The 14350-nt window shown below is 43.2% G+C and overlaps 1 protein-coding gene across 2 annotated transcripts in view; it reads right to left on the bottom strand.

The window, feature by feature from the left end:
* pkp4 (plakophilin 4) overlaps positions 1-14350 on the bottom strand; it is an 81508-nt gene that overhangs the window by 9199 nt on the left and 57959 nt on the right. For both annotated transcript variants that reach the window (XM_056426550.1, XM_056426542.1), the window contains 4 exons: positions 12834-12998; positions 9818-10028; positions 8692-8824; positions 7510-7723 (listed from right to left, as the gene is read on the bottom strand). In XM_056426550.1, coding sequence (XP_056282525.1) covers positions 7510-7723; positions 8692-8824; positions 9818-10028; positions 12834-12998 — 723 coding nt within the window. The remainder of the gene's footprint in view (positions 1-7509; positions 7724-8691; positions 8825-9817; positions 10029-12833; positions 12999-14350) is intronic.

Genomic DNA, 14350 nt, shown 5'->3' on the forward strand with positions numbered 1-14350 from the left:
ACCGCTCGAGCATCACGGCATCAGACATTCACTTGTAATTCTATCTGGGCAGAATATCCCCAGGGCTAAGATTATTTGCTTGAAACGGTATTTAAAAAAAGAAGAAGATCCCGGGTAGGGATCCATTTGGCAAAGTCAAACTCAGTTATTTGAAATGAAATATAAATAAATGTCAAGGATTTAGAAATGTTGCCATTTAACTCAATTCAAATCAGACTTTCGGTAACCACTGATGATTCTGCACAGACCTGGCAGCCTTTGATGCTGCATCTGTCAGGGATTAGCCAGCATGTAGCATGTTCTTCTAATTAGATGCGTCTTGCTGCGAGGCTTACAGTAAGGCCCAGGCTGACTCGTGCAGGGCACCAGCAACCTTGGAGCAGGCGGATGGCTGAAGCTGCGGCTCAGCACACGGTTAGTACTTCAAAATGCTACAAATGCAACAAAACTACAGAGTGCACGAGTGTGAATGGTCACTTCATGACTTCTGTTTTTTGCACTTCAACTTGACCTTGGTTTGTAAGTGCAGAACAAAGTACATGATCTACAGACCAGGGCGAGCTATTAAAGCTGCACTCTGTACGTGTGCACCTGAATGTAAGAGGTAAAGAAAAATAATGATTAGCTATCCTGACTTGTTCTCTCCAGGGTTTTTCCTGGGTCAAAATGGGTCTTCGGTGCTCCCACATTTTTTTTTGCCGCAATCTATATTGCCATGTAATTAGCAGACATCTATGGATTTTTTTTTTCTTCACATAAATAATGGAGGCAATGCTTGAGGAAATCATTTTGCTTCCACTTTAGATTAAAATAGATAGGCTAATAGATTGACAATTAGAGATGCACCGATCAGGTTTTTGGGTGCCGATCACCGAAATCAGTATCTGCCGATCCGATAATACCGATCACGGTGTCGATTGAAGCATTCTATTTATTGTGTAGCATTATTGCCTAGGAATATGAGAAAATACATATATAAAGCACCTCAAACATTAAAGAAATTACCGATTTCTTTAAACATTTAGGACTTTTACTTTGAAAAATGTCCTAATTGATACATTCAAATTGATTGATTGCCAGTGATGGGGATTTCAGATATGTATGGAACACATCTGCATTATTCATTTCCTGGAACTCTTGGGGAAATCTATATACAGGACTTTTCTTAACATACAAAAGTCTGACTTATTTTTATAAACTCTTCCTTGGTACAGTAACAATGTTTTAATGTTAGCATAATTTAAGCTAAATCTCAGAAACGATCTCTAAAGATACAAAATCAGTTCATTGTTTACTTGTATATGTTAGTGTATGATTTGTCGACATCTTATTTTGAAAAACGGATGTTGTTCCACGTGGTTCTTTCCGCTAACTTTTCAAAACCGGATGTTGTGTCACGTAAATCCTTCCGCTAACTTAATCAAAACCCTCGCGCGCTCCCGATCGAATGCGTTTACCGTGAACATCAGTCTATAGGGGCAGACATGTGAGTGTCGGTTGAGTTGACCCAGAGATTCAACTCGGGGGACGGGGACGCCGCTCGGTGGTGAGGATCCCCTCGTGGACCTCTCACTCTGCGGCCCTCGCCGGGCGCATTGTCTCCGTTGCGATGCGCGGCGATTGAAACGTCTCTGATAGTTCTCGCAGATGTTATGTCATCTGATCGGCCAAGTTTGATCGGCCGTTTTGAGAACGCCGATCAAAACCGATAATGGGAATATCGGCCGATATGGATCGGCGCCGATCAAATCGCTGCATCCCTATTGACAATAGTCCAGCAGGTGTATTCGTGCACGTCGGGCTGTTGAGTGACCAGCAGCTGACCGCTCTGTCCATTCGCGCACCTCACAGTTGCGTATTGATCAGACAAGAAGACGCGCTTATCAACTCGATTACTATTGATCAAAACAGAACGAGGGTTCGGCTGTAGCCTACTTGAAACATACTATTGAGAACATATTCGCTGACATGCACGTGATGAACACAGTTTTTTTCTTCTTTTTTTCATTGCAGACTTTTTTTTGCCTTAGGGCTCGAACACACCAGTCGCGCCTCTAAAAAGCGCAGCCGCACCAAAAAAAACCTTGTCAAAACCTGCCGGGCAAAACAGCGCCGTACCATAGGGAATCAATGGTTATGCGGGCGACGCGTTTTTGAGAGGCGCGTCTGGTGTGTTCGAGCCCTTAGGCGCTCGGGATTTGTCATAGGCGTTCAGGAAAACGGCTGAGGCGCGCGCCAAAATTTTCTCAATGCAGGAAAAACCCTACTCTCTTATCTACACATTTTATTTCTTCTTAGCACGCTCTCCCCTCTCTCTCTCTAATTGAACCAACACAGACGATAATAGTCTATAATAAAGACCAGGAGTCCATTTCAGATGCGCTGCTGGCAAGAAGCCATACAGACAGATATGCGTCTGCCAAGCAGCTTTTCTGCCAATCATTTAATCAACAGTCATTTCACTTAATACGGCATCAAACTGCTTTAAAGAAACATTCCAATCTGTGTGCGAGCTTTCATCATCGTAAAATATCAATGCAGAGAATGAAGTGATACTTGGCTCTGGTAAAGAAAGCATGCAGCATGTGCTTCTTATCAGAGCTTGCCAGCAGTGTGTGTGTGTGAGGGGTTGCATGCCGAAAGCAGAGCACCAGAAGGGGGCTACCATCTCTGGTCTTCTCAGGCAGGGGGATACGTTTCAATTAAATCCCACTGTGGCGATAGAGCCCTCCTCCTTGCGTATTCAGTTCTGTGTTTGCCTTTCTCACAAGACACTCCGATACACAAGGAATGCCCTGAAATAGGACCACCATTGCAGTGATAACACTTCCCCCCCGCCTGCTGACCAACTCCGCCGGTGCTTTCACCTCCACAACCCCACTATAGTTCCTCCACACGACCACACCCAATCTAATGTACATTTATAGAAATAAGACATTCTCTGCAGGATTTCAGACCTGTCCTGAGGAGGCGGCGGCATGCTGCAAAAATCAAGTCAAATTCACTGGGGTGCGGCAATAAGTCATGTCTGACAGTATGATGGAGCAACTTTGTGTACTTGTGTGTGTGTGTGTGTGTACCAAACTGTGTTCTCTGCTCATGCTCTCAGTTGCCTTGGCCCCCTGACTTTGTAACAGCGAGCCAATGTAGACACTGTTGTGACACGACGGCCAATCGTCTATCCAGAGCGTAACTCCAGAGAGCAAGAAAAGGGAGAGGCTCAATACGGGGGTGGAGGAAAAATAATAAATGTCAAAAGCTAGTTAGAATATCTCTTACAGCAGTTGAAGCCTTGAACAAAGAGCTAACTGAACTGAAAACTGGGCAGACATTTTCAGACAGTCTCTCCTGGTTCGACCAACCAAGAAGCATAAAGCAGTTATACTGGCGGTTTAATGGCCCTGACACCCGGAGCCTGTGGTCAGGCGGCCGTCAGAAGGACCACAGGTCTTGTCGATGCCTGTTGAGTTTACGGCACTGTTGATGTTATCTGTACTGGAACCAATCACCAGAACTGCATGTTGAAAAATCAATAGTGTCACCCCTTTATTGCAATTGTTCCTTGTTTTTCACCTCTGCCTTTGCAGTGGCAGGTGCAGCATTTTTCTCGTTCATATTACAAGCATAAAAAGAGAGCGCTTTAAGAGCCTGCTTATTCACATGTCACTTGTTGTTCTCACTGTAGAGGTACCGCATTGCAAGGCTAAACAAGACCTGCAACTTTCTCTACGAGACACACACAGATCAAATGGATTGTTGTTGTTGGATTCCCAAACTGTCGGGCTGCTGCTCTGATCTTTGTCTCTGAAAGCCCGGGTCAGCATGTTATCGACTTTCTCAGGTGCAGTAACTCGGTCAGCATTTAGTTCATTCTCTGAAAAGCTGCTGATCATTCAAAAAACAAACACATGTATTAACCTTTACATTTCTGGAGAGCTGGACTGGAAACTTGTCGATGCTGCATCGACTAAACGTCCGACAAGGGGCCGGCTGTGTACGTTTGAGGTTGGTGGGCGTTTCTCATTTCCTCCCTCATGCAGCGGGAGTCAGTGCAATGCTGCTTACGGCTATAACTGGATTTATTTTTGGATCAAATTCACCTTCCCATTTTTTATTTGATCAAAATGTCTCCTCATTCTTTGTTCTCAAACAAAACAAACACAGTAATTGAGATTCCAACACTGGGAAACGATTCACTGTTGTGGAAAATGGATGAAGTTAAACTAAGTAGTGCTCAGCTTGATACACTGAAACATTTAAATACAGTTCAACTGGTAAAGTGCTTCAGATTTCAAATTCACCAGATTCCAGAAAATTATGTTTTTGACGTGTTGATTGGATTAAATATGATCTGTTCTCATGAAGAGCAGGACTGGAGGAAAGGGAAAAAACAAACATGTGATCTCCATCCGTGTTTTTATCTTTCACTATTTTGTATGTAGGTCTGGGTTGGAACTGTCAAAAGAAGTTAGACTCTTACAGACTTTGTTCAGGTGCAACTAAATATGTAAATTCATGTGGAATGGTCACAAATGAAATGACAGCAGCGAAGACAATACAAGCGGCCGTGTGACTGCAATGAAGTTACAGGTGATAATAGTACACAAGGAAGACTATGACATATTCCTGCTTAAGTCCTATTTTATATGGAAGAGGGGATAAGGGGTTTCTTAAGTTCATTGTTAAACCAAACTACTTCCAGAGATGTGTCTATTCTAGCAACAGATGGATGAGGTGGTGAGTGGATACCATCCAAATTGATGATCTCCTAAATTATTCACTCTTAGTTATTTGACAACATCTTTTCTCTGTAAGAGCAAATAATTATCTTTTAATACACTTATTCTTACCATGAAGAGCACCCACACACGCACAACCCAATCAAATCATGTTTAAGAATGTGGTTGAGTTTGCCAAAGTAAAGCCCAAAAAAATGCAGCCATGTAATGTCGAACACATGGTAACAAAACACAGAGTTTTGTGCACGCATGCTGGTTTCAGAGCAATAACCACAACAGCTGCTAGGAGACGAGGCAGGTAAGGGTCGCTTTGTGTGTCCCCACAACATGACCTCTGACCCGGAGCAGGGGGTTAGCCATTTCAGCTACTTGTAATGAAGCAAGACGACACCTGGACCTCCCAGCGGAGTCGAGAAGGCCACTGACACAAATGGGAGCCCCGACGGTTCCCAAGCCAAGTTATGGCTTTCTAAGGTGTTATAATTCATTTATAAACAACTAGACCAAAACAGTGCAGTCCCCATTAGGTAGAGGTGGGATGGCCTTGTCATCCAGCTGAAAGCTCTTCATGTGGATTGTTCTCATCAGTCGTAATTAACCAGAGGTGATGCAGCACTTGTGATCTTTTCTAATTGCGCCATCCTTGGGCCTAAACTACAATTATCTGCAGCAGGCTATCAGGCTAGACGGGGAAAAGCTTGAACAGACCTCACAGTTAAGCTGCTCACTCAGGGGAGCCAACCTTTTGAAAAGTGAATGAAGGCAGCGAAAGAAGTTCTACTGGATATCAACCCGTGACTCCTGTGTACTTAATTAAGCGACAAATTAGAAGACACATTCTGCTCTTGTGCTCTTTTCAAATAGTATTCCTTTGGTATGCGTTACTCAGGGTAGGAAATTTAGATATTTTTTAGGGGGCAATTCTTCGCCCACTGACTGAAATCCAGGGGCATTTAAAAAGAAATTGGGGGCACTTTTTTCCAACTTGTGAAATGGCATTTAACCTTTGTTCAAAAATAATAAGTATACTTATTTAGGCTTACAGTGTATGAGAAATTATCATAAACATGGAAATAATAAGACTATTAGGCAGTAGTCTACAGATTCAAAGTGTTTTTATCGATTTTTTTACACAAACATAAATCAGACAATCATATTTAATTGTATTCTTATTTCTTTGTGGTCATTTCTTATAAAAACGTATTTCTTTCTTTTTTATCATTCAACATTTTTTGTGTACCTACCTAGTACAGGCAATACGGATAGGACACACACAATGAAGAACAAAAACAAAACGCTATTAAATTATCATAATTATGGGTGCATGTTTTGCCCCTCTCCTCGTGACATCAGGGACAACATTATATTTCCTAGGGGCAGTTTTGCCCTTTACCCGTGTCTATTTCCGACGCTGGCGTTACTGAAGACCATCCTCTCCCAGGCCAGATAGCAATGCGACCTGTGTTGTGTCCGTACTCTCTCTGTATTGTTTTTCTTCAGGGGTCCGCTGGACCGACACCTGAGACCATATTGGTGCGGGGGCTGGAGCCGAGCTCAAGCAGCTGACTCAGCCACCTGGGAGCCAAACGTCTTGGCTTGGTCATTTCTGTAGTTCTCCACCCTGATTCTAAACCACACAGGTTTATACCCCCGTTTGCAGAGCTCAGACAACACACATATAGCACAGAGCTGCACTCAGTGCAAAGCAGAGAGGAGGAGACCGACAAGCAGACGGAGACGGAGCTACAATTCTCCGCCGCCTGTGAAAATGTGGCTTCACTTCTTTACATATATTTTAAGTAGTAGTGACAGCAGTGGCGGCTACTTAAGGAAAAGCCTTTCTGACTCAGTTACTACGACAATCACAATCTTAGGATAAACCGCAGTAAGTAGTCTGCTTAACTGTTAAGTAGTTTCTGATTTCATACCTAATCTCTCGGAGCGAGATTGAATGGTTGACCGTGACATGCAGCACCAGGTAACCATGAGCAACGCCGAATCGTGAGCAACCACACAACACGCTGCTAACACACAGTTTGTCAGGTAAATAATTCAGGATGTTCTGCACAATGTTCCTGTCTTGTAACGTGCTGAAGAGCTGATTCTAGAAGAGGGATCCAAAACAACAGAGTTTAATGCTGGAGAGCTAAACGGCTGCAAGCTGCTACAGACAGAGCTCCGTAAAGCCGAGGGGAGTTGCAGATTCAGGCGATAATCATCTTTAGGCTCCGCACCACAAGCTCCTCCTCTCACATTTTGACATTGTCATTTGATTTTGGTAATAATGAAAATATTAATAAAAAAATCTCTGCTTTCAGTTAATCACCAAGCACAAACGTGAGACATCCTCTGGTTCGAGCCTCTTAGATGTGACGATTTGAAAATGTGTCTCCGTTTATAATGAGTGTCAATTGAATATGTGTGGGTTTTGGCCTGCTTTTTGGAACATAAAAAGGCAAATTTGAATGTGGGGAAATATGAAAGAAACAATGTTTCTTTTCACTATTTAAAAAAATGTTGTTGATTAAAAGTTATGACAAAAAGAAATTATGAAACTCATAACAGGAAGTGTACTTTTGCCTTCATGTAAAGGCAGAAGGAAGCGCTTTATAGGGGATGATAGTTACGTGGAAGCATGTAAAAGTGGAGTGGAGGGGCAAAGAAACAGCGTGAACACGACACGCTCACATCCTAAAAGGGAAAGCATGAAGCACAGAATTCACCGCAATGTTTTGAAATGCATATCTATCCTCCACACGTGCCGACTTACCCGTGACGAGCTCCCTCACTTCTGCGTCTACGGTCTTTCTCAGCAGCCGGAGCAGAGCTGGGATACCTCCTGCGTTCCTCACAGCGACCTTGTTCTCATCCATAGCTTTCCCATAAACCAGGTTCCTCAGAGCTCCACAAGAGTTCTTCTGGACCTCAACGACCTTGTGGTCTAGCAGGTCCACCAGATGTTTAATTCCTCCCAGTCGGCACACCTATGGACGACGTGAGTGAGATCAGGTGGGGAAAAGATTCTGTCCACAAAGAGGTTTTTCTTTTCATCTTATATACTGGGGACAGCCACATCATGCATTTATTCATGTGACAAGAACATCTACACACATGGAAATAAATCACACTGAGAGACACATTTTTTTAAATTGCTAATCTAAGTCCACCAAAGAAAAGCCGTTCCCACGGGAGATGGTAGCTGAAAGGACGAAATTAACGGTTTCCTCTTGAGAGAAGAATGAGACGTGCGAGGAAAGGACAACTGAATCTTTTCTGCTTTTCATTCTATAGCAGGAGTCGTTTGTGATGTGTTGACATTTGGCATGATGGGATCTCTGATGTCTTTTTCCTCTCTCAGCATTAAGTTGAGAAAGGACACACTTGACCTTTAATGTTTCAAGTGAAAAATAGGCAGCACGATGGATTCCTGTGTGTCGATGTATTTTCGGTTAACTGTTGCATTGTGGTTGTTTTATCATTGGTTTGTGGCATGAGCCAGCAGTGGGAATGCGTCTATGTGTGAGATGGTGCTGTAGATGTTGCCTCTATGAAGGGTCTGCTGGGTCGTTGGAACATTTAACGGATCACTCAAGAGATTACAATTCATCCTGAGGGGGACATGCATGTCTATGTAATCCGTCCTCGAGAGGTGACACGTCAAGTCATTTCACTTGAAACATAAATAAAAGTCAGTCGGCTTAATCTGCTCGTGGCCATGAGTATCTCTATAAAATGATCTTAATTCCTCCAACACTTATGAACTGACAACTTGTTACTGCACATGAAAAATGTCCACACCTGTAGCAGGTGTATGAAAGCTCACGCTTAAAGCAGAACGTGGGGACTGTGGAGGACGCTTACCACGGACCATTTGGTAAATTGGTTGAGTTCAGATGTAGAAAAAGTCTTTATTTTGAGACACAGTCTGGCATTGGTGGGGAAAAAAACCTACCTCAGACTTAATCCGATTATCGCCAAAGCACAGGTGCTGCAGGTAGGCGGCTGCGTTGGCCTGCACTGAGGGGAAGTGGTGCTGCAGCATGTGGATCACCTCAGTCAGCTCCGGGTCACGCCAAGCAAACTCTCTAGAATCACAGATGGGGTGCAAATGCAACAGCATGAAGACAGAGGAAGACGTTATGTTTCTCCTTAAAAACACAGACACAGTTTTGATTGAAACGAATACTTTCAGCACCTCAGGGCAAACTAGTAAGAAAAGGAAATTACATTGAAATCCCGTTCTATCTAACAATCCACTTGACTTCCCTCTCATATACACACACACAAACACACACACACGCACAACAAGTTAAATAATTAGATTTAAAGGATAATGGAAAAAGCAGGGCTGTCATATCTAGTTTGACTGTAAACTCATTAGCAAGAACATCTGATGTGGTGACATCATCAAGTCAGCTGCTGTTCCAATTGCAGAAAGACCGTCCTCCTGTCCTTTGGAGTCGAGACTCCCAAGTCCAAACACCAAAAGTACAAAAGCGTACTTGGAATTGATAAACGGCCCCAGCTGTTCACACCGTTTGTTTCTTTGATTAAATCCCAGCACAAAGCTGAAAATCACCCTGGACAGAGATCCCGTTAGATAGTTTAGGAGGACATTTTACTTCCTGAACAGACTTGGGTCATGGTGCCCCCCCATCCCCCACCCCCTGGTGCACTCTCTTCAAGTAGTTACACGACAGCAACAGACATGGGGGTAAACAACGCTCCCCATGTGCAAGGTCAGGGGGTTTACCGCAGAGGTCAACCCACTCTCTACGCTTAAACGTCTGACCGACAAGAGCCGACGCAGCGCTTTAGTGTATGTGAGAGTTTATTGTTAAGAGGCCAAGCACAGTAAAGCCAGCTTAAAAGCTCGAGACTGCATGCGACTCCCCATGGGGCCCCCTGTTTGGATAGAAAGAGGACACCGGTGTTGACCCAGCAGAACAGCGATGCCTTGTAAGTGTTCCTCGTCTCCTCGTGGACTGTTTCCCGCTACACTGTGCTGGTTACTAACAGCTGGCTACGTCTTATCGTTAAGAAACATAGCATCACACGACAATGTGAGCAGCACTTACCTGGGATCCTTCTGAATGCTGTCTATAGAGGGTGAGCGGTTAGCACTATCATCCATGCCAACAGGCTGGCGGGTGGAGTTGGGATCAGTGGGCCGGTACTGGGCTGAGCGATACGGATCAGCATAGGTGGCTGCTGTGTTAAGAGCATAGTTGTTTCTTTGGTAGATCATAGCACTGCGTTGGCTGGGGGTCCGCTGGAGACTCCCCACACCTGAGGGGGCAGACAAAATAACGCTTAAAGAGGAAAAACACAGATGCGAGCTGACAAAGACGTTTTAGTGGCTATGAGCAGCATTCAAACCTTTTCAGCTAAACTCTGAGCTCTGCTCACCGGTAGCAAACCACTTCAAACCAGCGGGAAAATAAAAACATGCGTCCGTTCCGTCAGACTCAGCAACTTCTAAAACCTGGAACCAATTAATGACGAGGATAAAACACAGCTCCCATGGCTCCACATAGCAGAAGTCTTCTTTTTTTTAAGGGGCTGTTTGCGTGTTGTTTTGCTTTTAAAAGCTGGTGTTCAACCAAACGGATCCTGCTGGTTTTCAAAGAGGGCCGGAGGACTCAACTTTCTCAAAGATCCAAAAAGCCTTTCCTCAATGTCTTCTCGCTCCTTTGCGCCACTGTGTTCCGAGGCTAACTTTGCCAAACGCAGCAGGGAGGCAACGCCAAACCATGACCAGCTCCAAGACCTTCAGAGAGATGCTAGTAAAGTCATCCTTCCAGACAAGCTCCAATGTTCCGTCCTGACGACAACTCGCTCCAGTCGTCTTCCTCATTTCATTCGCTCCAAGTCATATTATGACCTACTTCTTTCACACAATGGGTCAAAAACACTGAACTGCGTAAACAAGCAGGTTGAGTTTAGCCCTCCTTCTCACCGGAGCCACGTGATGCGTGGCAGCGTGACAGATCCCTATCGGCATGCCAAGAGGACTGGGCATGTGCGTGCTCCTGCTCCCTCCCACCAGAAACAAAGACGTTTCTACTGGTGGGGCTGCTCCAAAAAGACAATTTCTCACATCGGTGCATTTTTATGTTGGGCGGCAGCACTTCCCTGCAATATGGTTATCTCCCAAAATAGAGCCAAAGACACCAGAGGACAAATTATAAACTATATAGTGTCGCAGTGCAGTTCCAGTAAAACTACTTGGGTTCCATTTCACATCTTTTCAACCCAGGATCAATATTTCTCTTTTGCAAAAAAATGTAAAGTGCAATCTTCCAGAAAAAGATCAAAGAAAATGCAAGGAAAGCCGATGGGGGGGAAATGGCCCATTGAAATTTCATTTCACAACATAACAAAGAAAACCCTGGGATCAAATTGGATTTTCCAATTACAAAGAGTCCATATTGAACACCCCTCCAGCTCCGTCCCACTTGTCTTTACTCAATACAGCTGGCATAAACACATTATAGTGGCCTGTCTGGGGGCCTCTTCGCAGCATCAATAGCATTTATTAGTCAACTTATCGGTCGAAGCAGATCTCCTGTGTGCCAAGGAGGAAGCTGAATGGAGTGTGTGTGTGTCAGTGCAAACTAAGCATGTGTATCTGAGGCAGAGGGGATGATGAGACAAGAATGCCAACATCAGGAGCGCTGGAAGAAAGCAGGCTGTGGGTAACCAAGCTGTCCCCCAGCGCCTCCATCCTTCTTTCCATTCTCCGTGTGACACACGGGTAATGGACTCCTTTGTGGCAGGATGACATATCAGTACCTGCCTATTAACTCATGTCTAACCATTTCTACTGACAGTAGAGAGAGGAAAGGAAGGGAGGCAGGGAAGAAGAGGGAGACAAAGTGAAAAATAGAAAGCAAAGAAGAAAGACATAACATAGGGAGCAGTTGAGCCCAAGGGCAGATGGACGGAGGGAGGGTGTTCCCAAAGGAAGGCAAGATTGCAGAGTCAAGGGCTCGAGGATTAAGAGGAAAAGACGGAGAGATTTGCCTGTACTTGATAAGAGCGAGAAAGTGCTCTGAACGCAAAAACGAGTCCGCTTGAAATTAAAATGTTATCGGAGAAGAATTGTGCTTAAATAAGAATTCAAAAAGAAGTAAGAAAACTGTAAATACAGTTTTAACTGTTTGCACAGCAGATTATTATCATATTGACGACACTGTTGCAAACCAGCCTAAACATCACCGTATTTAGGATATCACATGACATTATGTGCTACGTTCTCTTTGATCCCTCTTTGATTGTTTTAATGTGTTGTACGGCGACCTTGAGTGCCTTGAAAGGCGCCTTATAAAATAAATGTATTATTATTATTATTATTATCCCCTTTGATTAGTTTATCATTGTATCTAGCTTAGTGCAACGGTAAAAGAAACAAAGTACCTGCTGGTAGCTAGTGACAGACCGGTTACCTTTCGTATTGATGTCAAACTCAAACAAACTAAATCAAAATAAGACGATGGAGATTTCAAATTATTACTCAACAGCACAGTCCTCCGCAGCTCATTATTGCTCTGAAAGCCTGCGCACTTTTCAGCAGAACAATCAAATGTGAAGGTTTTGATTTAAATCCCTCTTGGACCTGCACACACCACTTAAATATTTAGTTTCTGAGTACATAATAGTACGGAAGCTAAATACACTGGGACTTGAAGGGTTGTTGTACAGTCACGTACCTCTCTCTACGTTTTCTTTTGCTAACAATCCAGAAGGCAAAATCACATTAATATAGCCTGATGAAATGTACCTTTAGAGTAACCACGATTAAAAACTCCCAATATACAGTATACTGACTTTTTAGGATGGTTTATAACTTCAGTCCTACACTTGTGAGCTAACATTGATGCAAATCAGATTCACCGAACCATAGCAGAAGTATTGTCTCATCTGCAGCGATACATCTTTACAAGGTGACAGCCAATAGAAAGCGGGCAATGAAGTAAAATACACATCGAAGATCTTTTTGGACATAGTTTGATAATGTTGTCGGTGGTTTGTCTTTATCTGGACTTTTCCTTGTTTCCTGTTGTTTTACATACTAAATAATGGGGGACCAACCTGAGGCGCTCCTGTAGAGGGTCCCCTGCTGGGTGGGGCTGCGGTACAACGGGCCCTGGAACGTCCGATCCTCGTAAATTGGAGCAATGTGGCGGTCCGGGGACACGGCCGACCTTAAGTCCGGGCCAAGCTGGCTGTGTTGACTGGCGTATGAGCTCCGTATTCCTGGAGGTGAAGGAGAGTGGTGAGCGGATGAGTCAGGGGATGAGTCGTTAGACAGTTAAGTGTCTTAAGGTTTGAGCCCTTGGTCATTCAACTCCCATGTGACCTGTTAAAGGCCCCCCCCCCTTGTGGTATGAGAATCAGGTTGAGATACTTGCTTGTTTTAGGCCATCAATCATGTCTCCTTTAATTGTTGTCTAAGCTAAGGTCATTGTTGCATGCTCATGCGGTTCACCGATGTAATAATAATAATACTTCGAATTTATAAAGCGCTTTTCTAGACACTCAAAAGACGCTTAAATATGCAGTCTGCTCCACAATAACAAACAACAATAACAGGACAGTCAACACCGAGACAAATAAAAGAAGATGTGATAGGACGCTCACTGGGTCCTCTTTGAAGCAAGTTTCAGGATTGTACGTTATTTTCTACACAGGTTGAAAATGAATGGAAACAAACAGGAAGAATGGATGAGTAAAAAACAATTAAACAGGATTCTTAAAGACAAGATGAAACTATTAGTTGTTCTTGTTTCTGTGTGTCACTATTCCCGCATTAAATAAAGTTGACACACCTGCGAGAAAATAGAAAGTATGGGACTAAGTCTAGAATAAAATTAATGAATGTAATCAGTCACAATATAAAATCGATTTTGTCACCCCAAGTAAAGACTTTAAAAATAACATGTTTGAAGCTCTTTTTTAATATTCTCTATGGGTCAACTGCCATCATCCATGTACACTACCGTTCAAAAGTTTGGGGTCACTTAGAAATGTCTTTATTTTTCAAAGAAAAGCACTGTTTTTTCAATAAAGATAACATTAAATTAATCAAAAATACACACAATACATTGTTAATGTGGTGAATTAATATTCAAGGTGGAAGTGTCTGGTTTCTAATGAAATATCTCCATAGGTGTATAGAGGCCCATTTACAGCAACGATCACTCCAGTGTTCTAATGGTACATTGTGTTTGCTAATCGCCTTAGAAGACTAATGTCTGATTAGAAAACCCTTGTGCAATTATGCTAGCACAGCTGAAAACAGTTATGCTGGTGATATAAGCTATACAACTGGCCTTCCTTTGAGCTTGAAGTTTGTAGAACAAAATTAATACTTCAAATATTAATCATTATTTCTAACCTTGTCAATGTCTTGACTATATGTTCTATGAAATGTTCAATTCATTTGATAAATAAAAGTGTGAGTTTTCATGGAAGACACGAAATTGTCTGGGTGACCCCAAACTTTTGAACGGTAGTGTATGTTCTGAACCAGCCGGACAGGAAATAACTAGTTTTATTCTGTATTTGTCTGGAGAGATCAACAAAACTAACTAACAATCTTGTTATTA

The sequence above is a fragment of the Pseudoliparis swirei genome, chromosome 2 (assembly GCF_029220125.1).
Source record: "Pseudoliparis swirei isolate HS2019 ecotype Mariana Trench chromosome 2, NWPU_hadal_v1, whole genome shotgun sequence".
Lineage (NCBI taxonomy): Eukaryota > Metazoa > Chordata > Actinopteri > Perciformes > Liparidae > Pseudoliparis > Pseudoliparis swirei.